The sequence below is a fragment of the Ahaetulla prasina genome, chromosome 8 (genome assembly GCF_028640845.1).
Source record: "Ahaetulla prasina isolate Xishuangbanna chromosome 8, ASM2864084v1, whole genome shotgun sequence".
Taxonomy (NCBI): domain Eukaryota; kingdom Metazoa; phylum Chordata; class Lepidosauria; order Squamata; family Colubridae; genus Ahaetulla; species Ahaetulla prasina.
Window position 1 is genome coordinate 66,621,122 of NC_080546.1, and position 23,115 is coordinate 66,644,236.

General features: G+C 45.4%; 1 protein-coding gene across 3 annotated transcripts in view; it reads left to right on the top strand.

The window, feature by feature from the left end:
- Positions 1–23,115, top strand: part of WDR1 (WD repeat domain 1) — a 106,797-nt gene that overhangs the window by 35,964 nt on the left and 47,718 nt on the right. For all 3 annotated transcript variants that reach the window (XM_058191986.1, XM_058191985.1, XM_058191987.1), the window contains exon 3: positions 513–603. In XM_058191986.1, coding sequence (XP_058047969.1) covers positions 513–603 — 91 coding nt within the window. The remainder of the gene's footprint in view (positions 1–512; positions 604–23,115) is intronic.

Consider the following 23,115-nt stretch of genomic DNA (forward strand, 5'->3'; position numbering starts at 1 on the left):
AATAATAATAGTAGTAATAGTACATTATTATTTTTAATTATTCAGTTCCAGAGAGTCAAAATGGCTTAAAAAAATAAAAGGATAAGAACCATTTCCCCTCCCCCCACATAAAAGCATAGCACTCAAAAACAGCACTCAAAAACCTTATCCAATTAAAAAATAAAAATGTACTGACCACTTTGCAGAAATCAAGTAGAAAAGTAGGAGCTCTGCCTTCCTCAGGAACAAACTGTTTTCTAGGTTGGGAACTGCCCCTGAGAAAGCCAGCCATTTGCCCCATCTCTTTAATCTTCCCATTAACCTTCTGGCTGCCTCTCCTTCCAAATGCCCTCCCTGGACAGGCACCATCTAATTAGTAGAGAAAGATCTGAATCTATCACAAGCCAGATAGTGATGCTATCCCATATTAGCAAAGAATCTTTTATCAGATTGGCTGGCAAAAATGGATAATTGACAATGGATGGTAAACTTCTTTGAAAAGTTACATTTTGAAATTCTATTTTTTCTTACAGAACCCAGCAATTGCTGACATCTATACTGAACACGCCCATCAGGTTGTGGTGGCCAAGTATGCACCCAGTGGCTTCTATATCGCATCTGGAGGTAGAGTGTAAAAGTGTAAATATGCATTTCTCTGTAATCCGATGCAAGGTCATGCTCACTTATGCCCATCAGGAAGTATGTTTCTCTGCTTCCTTACGGTTTTCTATGACTTTCAGTGTTGTATACTTAACAACAGCAATACCACTTATACAGAGTATTCTCTGAGCGGTTTACAGTACCAGCATATTGCCCCAACAAACTGGATCCTCATTTTACTGATCTTGGAAGGATGGAAGGCTGAGTCAATCTTGAGCCAGTCAGAATCAAACTGCAGGTTGTTGGGAGAGCTAGCCTGCAGTACTGCAATCTAGCCCATTCTACTAGGGCTCTTTTAATTTGTTGTTATTGATATAATACTGTATCAATATTATATCCTGGGGCTAAGAAACTGCAGTGTGAATCTTCTGAATGGTTCTTTCATTGCAGGATCCAATTTGGGTCTGTCACTGGGACCAGAAGGTACCTCCGTAAACTATTCAGGCACAAAGTGTACCCACCAGGATTTATTACAAAATGCCTGCGCAACACGCAAGGAAGAGAAAGGAAGAAACACATAGAATAGGAGCCGGTGACTTGGCAACATAAGGAAACAATAGCCAACAACTTAATAATCAGCCAGCAACACCCCAATCAACTATTTGAAAAGAAAGGCACACCCAACCAGGCACTGCATAAATGTTGCATATAGAATAGCCCAAAGCACACATTCTGGTAGAGAGAAGATCCCTGAGGATGTCTCTAGCACAAGTCCGAGAGCTTGGAAGACTAAACCTCTGATCCCAGTGTCTGACCCAAATTGGATCCTGAACCTTGTCCTAGAACACATATATTTACCTTCATTCATGATTCTTCTTTTAAAAAATATTTTTATTATACAATTTTCTTCATTTTACCTTAAAATTTCCACTTTGCAACAACTCTGTACCGGTGTATCTCTACAGTTTTTTACTTTTATATGTGACTGGGCTTGATAAATCGACACTTGCAGCTTGAAAATTAATGAGCAGATATGTTCGGCCTCTCCTCTCCCCTTCTCTTCTCTCAGCCTTGCTCCACAGAAACGTCTCCTATCCTATCCCCTTCTCGCCCTCAGCCTTTCTCCACAGAAGCCTCCCCTATCCTATTCTTCTTCTCTCTCTCAGCCTTGCCCCACAGAAACGTCTCCTATCCTATCCCCTTCTCTCCCTCAGCCTTTCCCCACAGAAGTCTCCCCTTTCCTATCCCCCTTCTTTCCCTCAGCTTTGCCCCACAGAAACATCTCCTATCCTAACCCCTTCTCTCCCTCAGCCTTGCCCCACAGAAGCCTGCCCTATCTTATCCCCTTCTCTCTCTCAGCCTTGCCCCATAGAAGCCTCCTGTTCTGTCCCCCCACCTCAGTCCAGGAGGCACGAGAAATAACTCAATTAGCCGGCAATTGAGTCCACAGGAGCTATCAGCTCTGACAGCAACCCAATGAGCGTCTGCCAAGGTTTTTCTGTTATCTTTTTTGGTGCTGGCATGTCAACCAGGAAGTCAGAAATAAACAGCACTTCAGCTCAAGTTCTCTTTAGGCAGTTTGATTTGTTCTTCACGAAGCAGTATAGCAGCCCCTCCTGCTTTTATACCCTATGGGGTGTGGCTCCGTGACTCAGCACTTTCTAGGCCTGCCCCACCCCTGCTTCTGTTGTTCCCGCCTCTCTTGTCGACGAAACTTGGGGTCTAACCAGGACTGATTGTCCTCAGCTGGGTCTGGAGACAGAGGCCTCGTCAACTCTTCCACCTGGTCTGCCTCTGGCTCCTGGAGCTGAGCCAGGGAAGCTGGCCCTGAGAAGGGAGTCCTGAAGGCCCTTCCCCCTCACTCTCTGAGTCACTCTCTGGCAGGGGGCCAGGCCCGGAGGTGGGCTGGAGCCACAGCACCTCCCCTATCCTGTCCCCCTTCTCTCTCTCAGCCTTGCCCCACAGAAACCTCCTATCCCATTCCCCTTCTCTCCCTCAGCCTTTCCCCAGAAAAGCCTCCCCTATCCTATCCCCTGGTTGCTGCTTGTGAAAGCAAAACTGAAACTTCTCTGCTTGTGTTTTGAATTTGGAACAGATTTCTTTTCAGGTGGGAAGGGGGAGTAAAACTCTTTAGCATCAGAGGTCTGTTTGCAGTGGTGAAATCAATTTTTTTAAAACTACCAGTTCTGTGGGCATGGCTTGGTGGGCATGGTGTGGCTTGGTTGGCGTGGCTTAGTAGGCGTGGCAGGGGAAGGATACTGCAAAATCTCCATTCCCAACCCACTCTGGGGCCAACCAGAGGTGGTATTTGCCAGTTCGCTGAACTACTCAAAATGTCCGCTGCCGGTTCTCCAGAACCTGTCAGAACCTGCTCGATTTCACCCCTGGCTGTTCGGAAAGTGAAACGGTATTTGCTGTGTGAGCAAGAAGGAGACAGGAAGTAGCCTGGCCATGGCTTAGCTCAACTGGTCTGTAGTAAGGCTGCTTGCTGCTGTGAAAGTAAAACTGAAACTGAAACTTCTCTGCTTGCGTTTTGCATTTGGAACAGATTTCTTTTCAGGTGCGGAGGGGGAGTAGAACTCCTTAGCATCAGAGCCTGTTAATAATAATATAGGAAATACTAATGCTCTGATGGTCATTTTGAAAAATCCTTTCTTAGCATCTAGAAGCCAAGAGGAACATACATGGCAAATTTCAAGTTTGTAGGCTTTACGGTTCTGGAGATTTTGTGATGATACATGAGTGGTATTTCTTTTTTATACTTATAGATGTATACAGTATATAATTATGATTCTAAATATTTTTTACAACTTACATTTTTGTAACATCTTACCATGATATAATAATACATACAATAAATATTCTTCATCTATCATTATTCTTATACTTATTTCTCATTTCTAATTCATTAATTTTCTTTCCTCATTTATTTTCTAATCTTTGCATCTACTAGAATAGAATAGAATAGAATTTTTTATTGGCCAAGTGTGATTGGGCACACAAGGAATTTGTCTTGGTGCATATGCTCTCAGTGTACATAAAAGAAAAGATACCTTCATCAAGGTACAACACTTAGTAATGGTTATAGGGTACAAATTTAACACTTAATGATGCAACACTTAATGATAATCATAAAGTACAAATAAGCAATCAGGAAACAATATCAATATAAATCATAAGGATTATCAGGAACAAAGTTACAGTCATACAGTCATAGTGGAAGGAGATGGGTGATGGGAACGATGAGAAGATTAATAGTGCAGAATTAGTAAATAGTTTGACAGTGTTGAGGGAATTATTTGTTTAGCAGAGTGATGGTGTTTGGGGAAAAAACTGTTCTTGTGTCTAGTTGTTCTGGTGTGCAGTGCTCTATAGCATCGGTTTGAGTGTAGGAGTTGAAACAGTTTGTGTCCAGGATGTGAGGGATCTGTAAATATTTTCATGGCCCTCTTCTTGATTTGTGCAGTATACAGGTCCTCAATGGAAGACAGGTTGATAGCAATTATTTTTTCTGCAGTTCTAATTATCCTCTGAAGTCTGTGTCTTTCTTGTTGGGTTGCAGAACCGAACCAGACAGTTATAGAGGTGCAAATGACAGACTCAATAATTCCTCTGTAGAACTGTATCAGCAGCTTCTTGGACAGTTTGAGCTTACTGAGTTGGCACAGAAAGAACATTCTTTGTTGTCCTTTTTTGATGATGTTTTTGATGTTAGCTGTCCATTTTCTTCTACTACGCATGCGCGGGAATGGTGGCATCTTGAGATCCATGCAGACGGTGAGTCGGGTTTTTTCTGGCTGCGATGCCGTGGAGGCGGATGCTGAGCTGCCTGGGCCCGCCGCCCCGTAGGTCATCTTTCCGACAGCTGAAAGGAGATCTTTGGGGTCTTGTTGTTGTTTGGGATCTTTGGGGTTTGCTGCCGGGAACGGGGCTGGAAAGGCGGACGGCGGATGGCGGCGGCCATTTTGGCTGAGCGCGGAGTGGCACCCGCTGGAAAGGGCCGGGCCGGATCGCGGTTTCGCTGCTAGCCGGCCACACAGGACATCGGCGGCCAGGTGTTCGACGCGTTGGCCAGCGGCTGTATCGTTCAGCGGCATTGATACCATCAGCGGCTTTGATACCATTAGCGGCATTGATACCATCGGCGGCAGATGGCGCCGGCCATTTTGGAGGGGCGCGGAGCGTCGCTCGCTAGAAATGGCCGGGCTGGATCATGGTTTGCTGCTGTCGGCCGCATATGTCATCGGCGGCTGGATGTTTGTCGCTTTGTCCTTCAGCGGCATTGCTCAGCGGCATTGATACCTACGATTCCATTTGATGGCAGAGGGCGGTGTCCATTCTGGTGGGGCGCAGAGGGGTATGGAGTGATGCCTGCTGGAAAGGGCTGTGCCGGATCGCGGTTTGCTGCTTGTAGGCCGCATGTGACATCGGCGGCTGGGTATTGGCCATTTGTCCATCATTGGCACTGTTTAGCAGCATTTTACATCAGCGATACCTTCAATGTACCATCGGTAACACCTGGGACCGTCTGATCTCGTTATGGCCACATTTGTCATCAGCGGCTGGCGGCTGGACTGTTTGCCGTATTATTTTCAGCGGCATTAATACCAGCGGCGTTGGACACAGGTAGCTCAGGCGGGCAGGATTTCGATTTTAGCTGACTTTGTATATAACATCGTGCGACATCTGCGGCTGAAAACCTTTTTCTGCTTCCGGTACTGGCAGCATCAAATTTGGACGGCCTTGGATTTGGTCATGGGCGGCATTAGTGGGCAAAAACTTTGCTGCATTTATTATGGGCGGCATTAACGGGCGGAATCCATCAGCCGAACTTCCATCTTGACTATTGCCCCTACCGGCCATTTTGGCCTTGGTTTTGTGACTGTCCTGACTTTGTCCGTAGGCCGCGATATCATCGAGCGGCTAGGGAACCCCTTTTCTCCTGCTGTTATTTATAATCTTTTGCATGAAATATAAGTCTGCTGACCTTCTCCGACTGCGAGGTTCCCCCGCCTCACAGGAATGGCCCTCTGGGTTATCAAGGGCCTGCCTTAACGAGGGGTCTTGGGACCCGGAGAGGTGGTATGCGAGGAAGAAGAATCTTTGGGGTTTTGTAAATAGGGGGGGAGGGATAAGTGTTTTTTAAAGGGGGGGAGGGAAGAGGGGGGGGAAACCCGTCGGGGAGGGTAGGTCCAGTCCCGGGGTTTGTTCATGGCATTTTATCTGGTCCGAGGGAGCGGGGTGAGGGGTTCGTTCCAGGCGTAGAGGTTGGTTCTATCTGTACGGTAAGTGGGAGGGGCAGATATGGCAGAAGCAAGGGGCCGTATCATTTTCTGGGAGCACGGGCTCACTGTTTAAAAGCGATAACGTGCTCCGGCCCCTCAGTTCTTACCTGTTCCCCGGAAGGTCAGGATTCTCAGTGCCCAGGCCTCCGGTTGATGTTGTGCAATGCCCGGTCCTTGGTCAATAAGGCCCCCCTGATCTGTGATCTTATTCAGGGGGAGTCCGTGGACTTTATGGGCATTACGGAGACCTGGTTGGGCACAGAAGGGGGTGTGCCCCTGGTTGAACTGTGCCCTCCGGTTTCCGAGCATTCCATTAACCGAGGGCCCAGGGTAGAGGTGGAGGGGTGGCGGTTGTGATGAGAGAAAGTCTGGAGCCGAGAGAGTCCACTGTGCCTCAGATAGCCGGTTGTGAATCCCTTCTTGTGAAGTGGGGCCATAAGAATCAGATGGGTGTCAGCCTCCACTCCAATCTTCGTATCTCTTTGTACTCCTTATATTCAGTCATTAGATAGAAGGGGATTGTATTTCAGTTGTTAGATAGAATGGGATTGTATTTCTAATATAAATAGCTATTGGATTCAAGTTAAGAAGAGAGGGGCCTTTAAGAGTGTCGGTCTGACATAATTAAGGTGGGAGGAGAGATTAATGTTTTGAATTCACAGGAATGTTTGGGCGCGAACGCTAATGGACATTGCATTCCTGATTTGATTGACAACCAGAGTCCTGTGGAAGAAGATTACCACGGGACCCTGGGAAGGAGCTGGCATTGGACCAGACCTGATGACCTTTTGGGACAGAGGAGGGAGGAATAGGGTGATACAGATTGTCAGCCATATTCTGTCTCAGATTCAACTTAACCCTGCTGCAATCCAGATGTAATTAGTAAAAGTACGTTTCTTTATTTGCAAATGAAGTCAAGGTGTATTCTTTCCTAGTTATAATCAGAGGCAGCCTGACAATGGGTCTGTTGATCGCGTACCTGGCTCCTTTCTACATGACTACAGCCCTGCCTGAGCTGCTTGAGGTGCTTGCCGGGGTGGCGGTTGAGATCCCCAGACTTTTGGTCATAGGGGACTTCAACCTGCCATCGGCCGGCTTGTCGTCAACGGTAGTTCAGGAGTTCCAGGCTTCCATGACGGCCTTGGACCTGATTCAAGTAACTGATGGCCCTACACACACCGGGGTGGGGGGTCCACACTGGACTTGATTTATATCTCTGGACAGTGGTTTAATGATCTGGTATTAGGGGATTTAGTGACGATACCGGTGTCATGGTCAGATCATTTTCTCCTCCACCTAGACTTTCAGACCGCCGCTCACCACCGCAGGGAGACGGAACCAATGCGTTGGTTCCGTCCCAGGTGCCTGATGGACCCTGAGAGGTTCCTGACGGAGCTTGGGCCGTTTCCTGAGGATCTTGCCCACGGCACGACCGAAGAACTAGTTGCGGCCTGGGAACAGGCAGCGGCTGGGGCTTTGGACCGTATCGTGCCTTTGCGGCCTCTGACCCGGCGTAGATCTCAATTGGCTTCTTGGTTCTCTGAGGAGCTGAGAGAGATGAAACGCTGGAGAAGACGCCTAGAGAGTACCTGGAGGTCCAGCCGTTCCGAGGCTGATTGGACACTAGTTAGGTCTTTTTCGAAAGCCTACCTAGTGGCACTGAGGGTGGCGAAACATTCCTACGTTTCCACCCTCATTGCGTCGGCAGATAACCGCCCTGCCGGCCTGTTTCGGGTGACCCGCTCCCTCCTACACCAGGGGGGGCGGGATGACCCTTTGCAGGGACATGCCAAAGAGTTTAGTGGTTATCTATACGATAAAATCGCTCAGCTTCGGGATAGTTTGGACCAAGATTGTGATGATCCGGGTGAGATGACTTGTTGATGTTGTTTGGGATGAGTTTCATTCTGTGGCTCCCGAGGACATGGACAGGCTACTGGGGAGGTTGCATGCCACTACATGTTTACTGGACCCGTATCCCTCCTGGCTGGTGCTGGCCACTCAGGAGGTGACACGAGGCTGGCTCCGGGGAATTATAAATGCTTCTTTGTTGGAAGGGGTCTTTCCCGCCGCCTTGAAAGAGGCGGTGGTGAGACCCCTCCTCAAGAAGCCTTCCCTGGACCCAGCTATTTTGGGTAACTACCGTCCAGTCTCCAACTTTCGCTTTGTGGCGAAGGTTGTAGAGAGTGTGGTGGCGTGGCAGCTTTCCCAGTACCTGGATGAAGCTGTCTTATCTAGACCCGTTTCAGTCCGGCTTCCGGTCCGAGTATAGCACGGAGACAGCTTTGGTCGCGTTGGTGGATGACCTCTGGAGGGCCAGGGATAGGGGTTGTTCCTCTGCCCTGGTCCTGTTAGATCTTTCATCGGCTTTTGATACCATCGACCATGGTATCCTGCTGCGCCGGTTGGGGAGTTTGGGACTGGGAGGCACCGTTTACCGGTGGTTCTCCTCCTATCTCTCCGACCGGTTGCAGACAGTGTTGACAGGAGGGCAGAGATCGACCGCGAGGCGCCTTACTTGTGGGATGCCTCAGGGGTCGATTCTCTCGCCTCTCCTGTTCAACATCTATATGAAGCCGTTGTGCGAGGTCATCAGTGGCTTTGGGGTGAGTTATCAGCTGTACGCTGATGACACTCAGCTGTACTTTTCCACCCCGGGCCACCCCAACGAAGCTGTCGAAGTGTTGTCCCGTTGCCTGGAGGCCGTATGGGTCTGGATGGGGAGAAACAGACTCAGACTCAATCCATCCAAGACGGAGTGGCTGTGGATGCCGGCACCCCGGTACAGTCAGCTGCAACTGCGGCTTACTGTTGGGGGCGAGTCACTGGCCCCAACAGAAAGGGTGCGCAACTTGGGCGTTCTCCTGGATGGACGGCTGTCGTTTGAAGACCTCCTGGCGGCCGTCTCCAGGAGAGCCTTTTACCAGGTTCGCCTGGTTCGCCAGTTGCGCCCCTTTCTGGACCGGGATGCCTTATGCACGGTCACTCATGCTCTCGTCACTTCTCGTCTGGATTATTGCAATGCTCTCTACATGGGGCTACCCCTGAAGTGCACTCGGAGACTCCAGTTAGTCCAGAATGCAGCTGCGTGGGTGATTGTGGGAGCTTCACATTGCTCCCGGGTAACACCACTCCTGCTCAGTCTGCACTGGCTACCTGTGGTTTTTCGGGTGCGCTTCAAGGTTCTGGTTACCACCTTTAAAGCGCTCCATGGCTTAGGGCCCGGGTACTTACGGGACCGCCTGCTGTTACCTTATGCCTCCCACCGACCCGTACGCTCTCACAGAGAGGGTCTTCTCAGGGTGCCGTCCGCCAAGCAATGTCGGCTGGCGGCCCCCAGGGGAAGGGCCTTCTCTGTTGGAGCACCTACCTTCTGGAACAAACTTCCCCCCGGTTTGCGCCAACTACCTGACCTTCGGACCTTTCACCGTGAATTGAAAACTTATTTGTTTATCCAAGCGGGACTGGCTTGATTTTTAAATTTTCAAATTTTGGAATTTTTAATAATTTTATATGGGGTATTTTAGTTTGGGTCAATCTGACGGTTTTAATTTGGCCATTATTGAATATGTATTTTATTTGATATTTTAATTTTGTATATTTAATTGTTTTAATCTTGGCTGTACACCGCCCTGAGTCCTTCGGGAGAAGGGCGGTATAAAAATTTAAATAATAAATAAATAAATTTTAGATCTTGTGATATGATAGAACCTAGAAATTTAAAGGTTTCTACTATTGATACTGTGTTGTCTAGTATTGTGAGAGGTGGAAATATGGAAGGGTTTCTCCTAAAGTCTACCACCATTTCTACGGTTTTGAGCGTGTTCAGTTCCAGATTGTTTTGGTTGCACCACAAGGCTAGTCGTCTATATGCGGATTCGTCATTGTCTCAAATGAGACCAATCATTGTTGTGTCATCTGCGAACTTCAGTAGCTTGACAGATGGATCATTGGAGATGCAGTCATTGCTATACAGAGAGAAGAGAAGTGGGGAGACCACACAGACCTGGGGTGTATATATAATATATATATACTGTATAATAATATATAATATAATATAAAATATAATAATACTATATTATTATATAATACTATAAATAAGAGATTATTTAGGAATATCATAACGGAAAGAAAAAAGGTGAAAAAAGTATATGGCAAGTGGAAATTTTTTTTCAGGAATATTAAAATGACTAGCATAAGTACCACAATCTCTAAAGCAGGGGAAAAAAAATAACCTCAATGTCAGCTTCCCCTTCAGGATCAAAGTAGGCGGAAGCCATGTTGGGGGGGTGAAAAAGTTGGTTCTACTGTTAATTTATAACAGATGCAGTGAACTCTATTAGCGAAACAAGAAACAATGCTAAAAGTGCAGGAGGTTATGACAACTAACCACGAGGACATTAAAAATGATATGGGAGAAGTAAAGGGGGAGATAAAGGAGGAGATAAGAAAACTTGATGATAAGATTGGTAAAATGCAAGAGACAATAAATAAGAACAAATAAAAGAAAAAATTGGTAGAGGCTAAACTAGGAGCATATGGGGAAAAAATGGACATGGAAATGAATAGAATGATGGCGGAACATAGGGAGTTGGAAGGAGCTATAATAGATCTGGAGATGGAGAAATCGATGGTATACCTCTGCTTTCAAAATATTCTTGAAAACAAAGAAGAAAATCTCCCAGTATTGATGGCTGAGCTACTAGCTGAAATAGTACAAAAAAGTAAACAAGAACTAGAAAATGAAATTGATGAGGCATTCAGAATCCATACTAACTATGCATGAAGGAACAGACTTCCAAGAGAAGTCCATGTTAAATTTGTTAGGAAGAAAATAGATGAAGTTTATACCAAACCACGAGAAGAACCACTGATGTCTAATGGAAAGGAGATTATTGTATTAAAACAGATTCCCAAAAGAGTAAGAGAGCAAAGGCGAAGTTATCACTTCCTATCTTCACAATTACTAAAATATAGAGTGATGTTCTGATGGCTCATCCCAGAGGGGATGTTGATATCGTGGCATTAAAAATTTTTTTGGATCGACACATTGGAAAAGGCACAGGAGTTCATGATGTTAGTTGTCCATTTTAGATCTTGCGATATGGCAGAATCTAGAAATTTGAAGGTTTCTACTGTTGATACTTTGTTGTCTAGTATTGTGAGAGGTGGAAGTATGGAAGGGGTTCTCCTAAAGTCTACCACCATTTCTACGGTTTTGAATGTGTTCATTTCCAGATTGTTTAAGTTGCACCACAAGGCTAGTCGTTTGACCTCCCGTCTGTATGCGGATTCCTCATTGTCTCGAATGAGACCAATCACTGTTGTGTCATCTGCGAACTTCAGTAGTTTAACAGATGGATCATTGTAGATGCAGTCATTGGGATACAGAGAGAAGAGAAGTGAGGAGAGCACACAGCCTTGTGGGGTCCCTGTGTTAATTGTACAGGTATCTGATGTGATCCTGCTTAGCTTCGCCTGCTGCTTCCTGTTTGTTAGGAAGCTTGTGATCCACTTACAAGTCTGTTCAGGTACCTGTAGCTGGTTTAGCTTAGTTAGAAGAGCATCTGGAATGATGGTATTAAATGCTGAACTAAAGTCTACAAAGAGGACCCTTGCATAGATTCAAGATGTTGTAGGATGTAGTGCAGAGCCATATTAACAGCATCATCTGTTGATCTATTTGCTCGGTATGCAAATTGCAAGCAGTCTAACAGCAGATCCGTGATGGTTTTCAAGTGGGATAGCACTAGCCTTTCATAGGTTTTCATGATTACAGATGTTAGAGCAATTGGTCTATAGTCATTCAGTTCCTTGATGGTGGGCTTCTTTGGCACTGGGATGATAGTAGAGCATTTGAAGCAGGAAGGAACATAGCACATCTCTAGTGATTTATTGAAGATATGGGTGAAGATGGGGGCCAATTGGTCAGCACAGACTTTTAAGCAAGAAGGAGTTATCTTGTCTGGGCCTGGAGCTTTTCCTGGCTTTTGTCTGTGAAATAGGTCCTGCATGTCCTTTTCTGTGATCACTAGGGGTTGTGAAGCCAATGGGATGGGGTCAGTTGTAGGAGGCTTGGCTGTTGTTGGTTTGTCTGAGATGGGGGTTGTGGAGATAGGTGGCTGTAGTTTCCTTTCAAACCTGCAGTAAAACTCATTCAGGTCATCTGCCAGTTGTTGATTTCCTTCAGCCTGGGAAGGTTTGCCATAGCCGGTGATATTTTTAAGAGTTTTCCACATGTTTGCTGGTTCATTTGTTGAGAACTGATTCTTTAGCTTTTCAGAGTAGCCTCTTTTTGCTGCTCTGATCTCCCTTGTTAATACATTTCTGGCCTGATTGTACAGCATTTTATCACCTTTTCTGTAGGCTTCCTCTTTGGAATGATGTAGCTGCTTAAGTTTGGGTGTGAATCAAGGTTTGTTGTTACTGTATATTCGCAAGTTCCTTGTTGGTACACATAGGTCTTCACAGAAGCTGACATATGATGTTACAGTATCTGTGAGTTCATCTAGGTCTGCAGAGGTATATTCAAAAATATTCCAATCAGTGCAGTCAAAGCAGGCCTGTAGCTTTAATTTTGCCTCCTCCGTCCAGGTCCTCACTGATTTAATTTTTGGTTTTGTGGTTTTAAGTCTTTGCCTGTAAGCAGGTACAAGGTGAATCATGCAATGATCAGAGTGTCCTACAGCTGCTCGTGGTAAAGACCGATAAGCATCTTTTATTGTTGTGTAGCAATGGTCTAAAGTATTCTTGCCTCTAGTGGGACAATTGACATGCTGAAAGTATTTTGGTAGCTCTTTCCTTAAGTTTGCCTTGTTTAGATCTCCCAAAATAATGGCCAGTGAATCGGGGTATTTGGCTACAGCCTCCATGATTTGGTCAGCTAGAGTTCGTAATGCCTTCGTTACACAGGCTTGTGGTGGGACATAAGCAGCAATTAGAAGAAATGAGGAAAATTCACCAGGTGAATAGTATGGTTTGCAGTTGATAATTAAAGTCTCTAAATTGTCATCACAGAATTTGTAAATTACAGTTAAATCCTGACACCAGCTGCTGTTAATATATAGGCATAAGCTTCCTCCCTTCTTTTTACCAGATGTTTCTGTAATTATGTCTGATCGTTCAATCTGAAACCATGGGATATGCAGGCTGCTGTTTACTATCTAACCAATTATGCCATATATCCCAAATTAAATAATATTCTGTTTCTCCTTTGTTCTTAATTTCCATTGTCAACCTGTCCATCTCAGTGCAATCTAATATTTTCCTTATTACCATTTCCTCAGAGGATATGTTTCCATTTTTCCAATTTTGTGCATATACAATTCTGGCTGCCATTATTACATGTAGGATTAAATATGGGATTTTTTGGTTGCATTTCCCTGTTAGTATGCCTAATAAAAATAGCTCTGGTTTTAACTTTTATTGCTGTTTTACCATTTCCTCTAATCAATGTTTTATCTTTATCCAATATTTTTGTGCCGATGGAATAGTCCACCACATGTGGAAATATGTTCCCTGTGTCTGTTTACATTTCCAACATTCTGGTGATCTATTTGGGAACATTTTTGCTAGTCTTGCTGGTGGCAGGTGCCATCTATAAAACGTTTTATATAAATTTTCTCTATATGCTGCCAACATGTCAATTTATAATTTTTTCCCCACAATTTTTCCCAGTTGTCTAATTCTATGGTACAACCGAAGTTTTTTTGCCCAAGTTATCGTTTCTTTTACTGTTTCATTCGTGGATTTAGATCAGAGGTGGGTTCCTACTGGTTCGGCTCGGTTCTACTGAATAGGTAGTAACTTTAGGGACTGGTTCTCCGAATGGGTACTAATGGCAGCCTGGTCACACCCCCGAACTGGTCCCCCGGTCATTGCTCGCTTGCCCACCCATCCAATGTGTCTGTCGGACGGTAAACTGACCGGAGCTGGGAAGTGGCTGGCTGGCAAAAGAGCCTCTCAGCCATCTGGCCGCAAGGCACCGAAAAGTCCTTCAGCTGGTGAAAAGAAAGCTGTGCATGTGCGAAGATGGTGGCAGCACCCTGCGCCTGCGGCTGGGTGGAAAAGAAGCAAACAAGGTGCAAAGCAGCTCTCAAAGAGAATGAAGTGGGCATGGTGCAACCGGAGCTGCTGCTTCTTCGTAACAGCTGAGGATGGAAGAGTTTGCTCAGGAGCGACGGCACCAAGGAGGTGGCTGGGTTGGAGGGAGGCGTAGCCCGAGCTCTCTGGAACGGGTAAACAAGTGTGTGGGGTGCAACACGTGGGAGGCTCCCCCGCAGTTCCTCAGCTCGTCTGGGCTGTAGCTGAGTCCGCTGCCTTGAGCTGGCAGAGGCTGCGCAGGGCTGGAAGCATGCTAACTGTTCTGTCCTCCTTTGCTTCCGTCCGAGTGATGGCTTAATTAGCCGGCACTAGCAGCTCTGGCAGCAGAATAGCGAGCATCTGCCAAGTGTCTCTGTTATCTCCCTCGATGCCGATGAGTCACCCAGGAACAAACTTCAGCTCTTAGTTAATCAGGCACACGAAGAGGCACAGCAGTTCTTGCTGCCTTTATATCCTGTGGGGTGTGGCTCCATGACTCAGCACTTCCTAGGCCTGCCCCACCCCTGCTTCTGTTGTTCCCTCCTCTCCTGCCTACGAAACCTAGAGTCCAACCAAGCCTGATTGCCATCAGCTGGGTCTGAAGGCGTGGCCGGGGGGGGGGAAGAGTCAGGGGACGGAGGCCTCGTTATCTCTTCCACCTGGCCTGCCTCTGGCTCCTGGAGCTGAGCCAGGGAAGCCGGTGGTCCCGAGGTAAGTCCTGACGGCCCTTCCCCCTCACTTTCCAAGTCACTTTCTGGCAGGAGGCCCGGCTCGGGGGGCGCAGACACAACACTAACCTTGCCCTCCCCGAGTGCTGGACTCTGCTGTTGCCATTGCCCCTGGCCTGCCCAGCTTGCCTCTGGCTGGTTTCACACTCATGCGGGCTAGCATGAGTGTGGGTCTCCAGGAGCTCAGCAACAACAATGCCAAAAAGCTCTCCGGTCGGCTGGCAAGAAGGAAGCTGCTTCATGCTTTCCCTCAGTGGCCCTTCCTGGCCGAAAAGCCTGGCCTGCCAGCCATGGAAACAGGGTCACCCTCTTGACTAGGTGCCTGGGCACCTCCTCAGTGAAACCACCCCTGAGGTCCAGAGGGAAGCCTTTCTCCTGCACGCTCATCTTGCGGATAGGACCCGGCTGGTCCAGCTCAGCGCACCAGCAGGAGTGGGGTGCTCCGACTGCAACCATGGGGAAGGCCCATCAGAGGTGAGAAGGGGCACTTTTTGGCCAGTAAGGGCAATGGAGGGAAAGCCGAGATGACCAGTGCCACCTCACTGCATCCCGACCTGGATATGGGGCCAGTGTCAAAAAAAAAAGTGTCGAAAAGTCCCAAAATTTTTTGCCACCATTTCGATGGGTGTGGCTTGGTGATGGTAGGTCATGTGACTGAGTGTGCAACTGATGTCAAGTTGGCCACTCAGTCACATGCCCCTCCACCTAACCACACCCACAGAACTGGTAGTAAAATTTTTTAGAACCCACCACTGATTTAGATGTGCTCCTACTCTAAGCCATATTTCTCCTTCCACCCCCCCCCCCCTTCTGTGTGCTATCAGCTAATCTTGGAGAGGAGACAAGGACAAGAACAGTAGTGCTTAAAATTCTGAATTTTCAATATTTCTGCATAAATACGACCTAAAATATCATCTGTTGTCCGCACAAATTTATTTATTTATTGAGGAAAATGATCCAATATACATATTTGTATATGGCAAAGTATATGAACCTTTGCTTTCAATACCCCTACCCCAGTCAGCAATAACTTCAATTAAATATTTCCAATAACTGTTGATTAGTCCTACATACCAACTGGAAAAATTTTAACCCATATCCTCCTTGCAGAACAGCTTTTTTCTCAGGGATGTTGGGGAACTTCTTCATATGTGTTGGAAAAAATATCCATCTGGTTTCAGTTCCAAGTGGGGAGAAAGGCACTGGAAACATTGGAAAGATGGTTTGGTTTAATGGAGCAGAACCATTAAGCACATGGTCCTGGTGCAGTTGAACACATGGAAGATATATATATATATATATATATATATATATATATATATATATATATATATATATATATATATATATATATATATATATATATATATGTATATATATATGTATATATATATGTATATATATATGTATATATATATATACACTCTCTCTTGGGCCTTCCCCTTGAGCTTTCTGTTCCTGTGCAAGAAATATATTCTATTGGTTGTCAGACTCCCAGGGGGCTATTCGGGGGTTATAGTTAACTTTGTAGGCTGTCTGTGTCCCAGGCTTGGTTGAATTTTGCTGGGTGATGCAGTGAAGGGCAATTCCTATTGTGGCTGAATGGCTTTTCCCTGAAAGTCTTTTGTTCTGTAGTTAGGCTGGCTCAGTCTTTTGTCTTGTAGATAAGCTGGCACCAAAATATCTGCTGGGAGCAGGGAGCTGGAGCTGTTTCTGTTTCCAAGAGCATGTTTCTCAATTTCTCATCCAGGGAAAGATAATATTCTGCCTTTTTTATATTTCCTAAAATATTTCATTCTTCTAGGAGAGGGGTGGGTGCTAACTTTCTACAATCTCCCCTTTGGGGCATAAAAGTGTGGGTTGAATACCTTTTCTGGCCCAAGATTAGGAATTGATCTGATCAGGGAGACTTGATTGGTGTTTTTAATTTTTCTGATGCAAAGGGGAAGGCATTGATAGAGGTAGCAGAAAAGGATTCCTTCAGTGGCTCCCAAAAGGAGAGCTTTCAAGTCATGAAGGTCTAGCAACCAGGGCAGAAGTTCTGGAAAGAAATCTACAATATCCAATTTTTTATGTCAATTATTTTCAGAGATTTGACTTTCTGTGAGTTTACAGTCAGGTATCAAGCAAGCACAAGCCCCAAAATTCTTCACAGCCATGGTTTTCCTTTAAATAACTACAGGCTGCCCATTTCCAAAGGGTTGTTTCTTGAACCTGCCCTAGCTCTTTTTTTGTGTGTGTGTGTGCGCATCCATGGTTTTTTTGAGGCGAAATTGAGATTAGCCATTGTGCAATCCAGGCTATTTAGTATTTTTAAAAATTACACACAATGAACCCTGGGACTCCTACTAATGAGATCACCAGTGCAACATATCCTGCTTTACTGGGCAGCTGAGCAGCATCACAATCAGGGCTTTGGTTTTGGAGATCTCTTTTCAGCTACTTCTTCAAGTGATGGAATTGCCGAGGGACAAGCCCCCTCCCACCATGGAATTGGCAGAGAGGTATGACTGCTTCAGCCTTAATGACACAGAGCAAAAAGGAAAAAAAAACCAAGCTAGGAGAAGCTTTCTGTGGAGGTAGGTGAAGGGGATAGCCTCGGTGTAATTCTGAATGGTGTGTCTTTGTGTTTGTGTATGCAATTACTTTCTACAAGACAACCAATGCAAACATGCTGGACAAATTTTCCTCCCACCAGACAGCGGTCCAAGGTGTTCAGAACTTTTGCTGTGCCAACGACTCCCATTCCTATTGCGGCTGAAGGGCTTTTCCCTGAAGGATAATCCCATCATCCTGGAGCTGAAGGTCTTTTGTTTTGTAGTTAGGCTGGCCCAGTCTTTAGTCTTGTAGATAAACTGGCACCAAAATATCTGCTGGGGGCAGGGAGCTGGGGCTGAGTTTTTGTCTCCAAGAGCATATTTCTCACTTTCTCATCCAGGGAAAGATAATATTCTGCCTTTTATTTATTTTTTAAAAGTTTTTTATTTTAAACACATTAAAACAACACACAAACATACAACATATATACATATCATTTTTTCTTATCAGCTCATTCAAAGTGGTCCGTTCTTGCTATTTACACATGTTTTAACTTTATCTTAATCTACTTTTATTCTCTGTCCTTTATTTCATCTACATTTTACCATGATATTCATCTTTCTTCTTATTATTTTTCCTATTTTTCAACCATTCATACCATCTACACCACACTTTATAATATTCTGTATCCTCTTCCTCCTTGAGTTCCTTTGTTAGTTTGTCCATTTCTGCCTTTTAAATATTTCCTAAAATATTTCATTCTTCTAGGAGAGGGGTGGGTGCTAACTTACTACACATGAATTGCTTGCTTCAGTCCTTCCACAACATTTCTATGGAATTACGGTTAGGATTTTGAATTGCCTTTCCAAAACATTAAATTTCTTCTGCTTTGATCATTCTTTGATCCTATAATTTGTATACTCTAGGTTGCTGTTTTGCTGCATGACTTTCTCTTAAGCAGTTCATGACAGATACAATGACACTTTCCTGTAGAACTTGCTGGTATAATTCAGAATTCATCGTTTCATCAATGATGGCAAGCCAACCAGTTCCAGAAGTAGAAGAGCAGGGCCAAACTATGGAACTGCCACTACCATATTTCACAGATAGGATAAAGTTCTTATGCTGGAATGCAGTGGCTGTGTTCTGTTTTCCTCCCCCAATACTCCCAACAAAGAGTCAGTCAAAGGCCTTCTCTTCTACTTTATTTACATAGATAAATGTCCTGGCCACGTCTACCCACGGGCCTGCCAAGTTTCTGGAGATAACGAGGAAATTATAGATAAGGCCAGAATTACTCACGAATATATTCTTCCCTCCATTGATACAGTTTGCCCGCGCAAATTCATTGCTTTGTCCAAGACAAAAAACCAGGAAGTCCCGCCTCCTATTTATAGTCTCTGCAGATGTCACTGCATGACCATCATTCCTTGGCTTTATCCCAACGCTTCCTCTGCTGTGCGCGCCGGTCACGTCTGCGCAGTCTTGCATCACTCCAAAACTGTTCTTGGGGCGTTGCCAAATCAGAAGAAGGCTTGGGAGAATCAGGCCTTGCTGGCCCCTCCTCCTCCCTTTGAGTGGGTGCCAGGGAGGGAGAGGGTCCAAGAGAAGCAGGGCTTGCCAGGTCGTCTCCCTCACTTTCTGAATCATCCGAGTCCAGGAGTCCGGGTCCAGGAACCTGGGTCACAACAGGCTGCTTTTCAACCAATTTCACCATAATATTTTTCAATTAAGCCAGAAAGTTCGATTTTGGTCCCATGTGTCCACACAATGTTTTTCCAGCAGCCTTCTGAGTTATTCTTGTGGTCTTTGACAAATTATACTCAGCTAGAAATGTTCTTTTTGGAAAATAGTGGCTTTCTCCTTACAACCCTACCATCTGCACCATTGTTGTTCAGTGTTCTCTTGATGGGGGTTTCATGAACACTCACATTTGCCAATGCAAGACAAGACATTAGTTTTCTAGACCGGGGTCGCCAACCTTTCGGACCTCAAGGACTACTAAGTTCATAATTTTAAATCCTGCGGACCACTAATATGATCTGTCTAATGACCGGCTGGGTGGTCATGGCTAGGTGGTCATGTGACTGGGTGGACCTGGCCAACCCAATGTCACTCACGTCGAGGGGCGCCTGGCCGGCTCTATTCGCTCCTTCTCTGCCAGCCACTCCTTGCCTCCCTGCCCAGGCTCCTTAGGGCCCCAGTAGGAAGCAGTTGTTGGAGCTAAGCAATCGCCACGAGAAAGAGTTGGCAAAACAGCTCAGTTCAAATTGGATCTGACCAAGAAGGAGGCTCAGCAGAAGCACCTCACTGAGGAGTACGAGCATAGGTTTTCCAAGCAGAGGAAAGACCTGTGGGAGTGCAAGGCCAGGTACCAGCGCCTGGAGCCTCAATGGGCTGAGATGGTCAGCCAGTTCCAGGCCATGATGCAGTCCCACTGGAACAAGGCCCTCCGACTCTTCACTACCAGTGGCACTTCCCCCCAGACTTCACCCAAAGCCCCGCATCAGGAGGCTGAAACAGACCCCAAGTTGGAATTTCTGCCCCCCTCCAACCCGCACAAAAAGACACCAAAGGGGGAGACTCTATGCAGCAACAGAAGTGTTCATTGCACGTATCTGGCCCAGGGAGCATAGTTTGAGGACCCCTGATTTAGTGCAACATAAAAAATGCAAATAATTTTTCTGTGGCCCACTAAAACTTTCTCATGGATCATCAGTTGGTGACTGCTGTTCTAGACATTGTTATTGGGTTCTTGGTGATTTCCAAGAGTATTACATGCCTTGCTCTTGGTGTGATCTTGGTTGGTTACTCCTATAACTCCTGGGAGGCTAATAGTGTTATTGTATTGCCTCAATTTGTACATGATCTGCCTGGCAGTGGACTGAAATTCAAACTCTTTAGAAATAGATTTTCCAGCCTGGTGAGCACCAAAAACACTTTTTCAGAAGTTTTCAGAGGTCCTTAGTAGGGGTGAAATCCTCTGCGGTTTGCCAAACCTGCACGTGCATGCGCAGTGTGCGCAGAACGCACGCTTCATTCGGAAAAAGGACACTTAACAAGGTAAGTAGAACAGTGGGGGGGGGGGTAACAGCTGTGCTGCACTATTTAGAATATAAATCATGTGGCACAGCTGATCGTCAGAAATACCAGTTCAGACCAAGCAGTAGCTTTTTTTTACTACTGGTTCACCAAACCAGTAGATTTTATCACTACTGGTCTGCCCGAACCAGTGCGAACCAGTAGGATTTCATCACTGGTCCTTAGACCTCCTAAGCCTCCCACATCCCTGTATTGTATTGTAAAGTTCAGACTTTGATAATGAACACCCAGAATGATGTTCTTTAAATAAAGCATCCTCCCACCTATTATTATTCCATTGATTGAAACCCCCAACTCTTAATTTTCCCTCCTGCTGAACTGAACATTGCACATGCTTTTGCCAAATACAAATATGTGGCTTTGAATCATTTTCCTCAATGAATAAGTGAAGGCATTTAATGTTTTTGACTGATTTCTTCTTCCCTTTAGCTAGTTTTAGGACTTGTGTGGAGAACAAATCATGTTTTTGGTCAAATTTATGCAGAAATATTGAAAATTCAAAAAGATTCATAGATATTTAAGCACACTGTACATGCAGATATTGTTGTGGTATAAAAATTACATAATAGCTTCCTTCTTGGTGCAAAATGTCCCTGGGGTATTTTAGCCCCAGAATGAAATTGCCTTCTAAAAATTGCAGTGATTTTCTTTCTCTTACCATAAAGAAAACAAATTACCGTATATACTCGAATATAAGCCGATCCGAGTATAAGCCGAGGTCCCCAATTTTACCCCAAAAACTGGGGTAAACTGGGGACTCGAGTATAAGCCGAGGGTGGGAAATGAGGCACCTACCGGTTGAAACCCCTCCTCCCTCAGCTGAGAAGGCTGGCGGCTCCCCGCCCGCCTCTCACTGCACCGGCAGGGCTTCCCCGCGCCGTCCGGTAAAATGTGAAAAAAAGAAAAAAAAAAAAAACTCGAGTATAAGCCGTATATACTCGAGTATAAGCCGAGGGGCTTAAAAAAAAAAAATCTCGAGTATAAGCCGTATAGACCCGAGTATAAGCCGAGGGGACGTTTTTCAGCACAAAAAACGTGCTGAAAAACTCGGCTTATACTCGAGTATATACGGTAAATCCAAGAATTGACATGCTTCTTTTGCTTATTTATTAAATCAGCAGTGCAGTTTTATTTATGTTTCCTGCAATAATATAACCACAGTTACATACATTTTGCATTAAATTGAATTTGGGGCGCTTTATAAATTATGTAAATTAAGCAGATGTTCAAATCTTCCTTTCTGCCATTAGAAAAGTTGTCAACTTCCTCCAATTTGTAACTAAATGAGAATTATTTTAACTTTTTAAATAGAAAACAATAGATAAATGTTTTAATTTCATCCACAAAGTATATGCTTAAATAGGAATTTATTCTTCTAAGCTCTAAAGATAAAAGCATATGATTATTCTCAGTGAGATGCTTTATTGATTCAGCCCAGGCAGTGAAAGTGTATGGTCCTGCCTCTACTCCCCAATCAAGAAAGTACAGACTCTTGAGACAGCAGCATTTCAAAAGGAACTTTTTACTGAAAGGGAGTGATTGCAAGACAAAAGCAAAGCAAGGTCTGAGTTCCCCCTAGGCAATTCCCTTAGGATAAAGTGGTTAGAAACCCCTCCCCTCAGTTTGATGTTGAATGAGCCAATCCACAGGTGGGAAGATGTTGTGGAAATGGTGATCTTGAGAAAGAGATAAGGATTCATTCCCATGTGTTTCTTCTGTGAGGCTTCCAAACTGAAAGAGAACAGATGGCCTTCCCCCCTTGTACATCCCCCAAGGTAAATCAAAGCACAGGGCAGAATAGTGACAGGGTAAAAGTTATAAACTTTTATAAGGATCTGGGGTCCCCTCCCCACTTGAATGGCAGTATCACAATAGGGATCTGACCAAAAAAATGTAAATAAAGCTGCGGTTGAGGGAGTAATTGCATGTTTGTAAATTTTGAAAAGTGCCTGCATGGTGAAGTGACAAAAAGTGGTTAGTTTTACAAATGAAGTGGATTTTAGTTAACACTTCTTTTTTAAGGAGATTTTATTTAATATCTATATAAAGGTCCAGGCCATCTGGCAGGATAGGGCTAATACATTTGCCCTCATGCTCCCTGATTTCTCAGCAGCTTTCAATATTGTTGATTGCAGTAGCTTGGAGGGGAAGGTCACCATGTTACAGTGGTTCTCTAGATTTCCTTATGCTGGTTTCAATTGGCATTAGCAATGGGGAAGTGATGGAGTCTATGGGCTTTCACCTGTGGAGTGCTACAGGACTTAATGCTCTCATTTCTTTTGTTTAACATTTACATCATGGGTGTCAAACTATTTCGTTGTGGGCCGCATCAGCATTTTGGTTGTCCTCAAGGGACCGGAGGTGTGGCCAGGGTGGTAATGGGTGACTGGAAATGGCCTGAGGAGCATGGCCAGCTTGACGTCACTTGTGTGGGCCAGGCAGTGTTGGGGAAGGAATTCAGAGGTCTCTGGCGGGTGGGGTGGTGGGTGGGAGACTCATCCCACAGGAGGTGAGGTGAGGCAACATTGGGTGGGGTGGGGGTGCTGCTGCCACGAGGCAATGCAAGGGGTGGAGGAGCTGGTGTCAGAAACCATCAGTCATCGCTCGCTTGCTGCCCTTTGTGCATGGGGGGGGGCGATGTTTTCCAGCCCTTCAACTGGTGCACTCTGTGATTCTGGAGTCCACTCCACCGGGCTTTCCGTCTCAGCAGTATGTGTGACAGCAGCATCAGCAGATGGAGGCAGGGGGAGGCAAGTGATGCGGACCACTGGACATGTGGCTGCCCAGCGCATCCAGCAGGC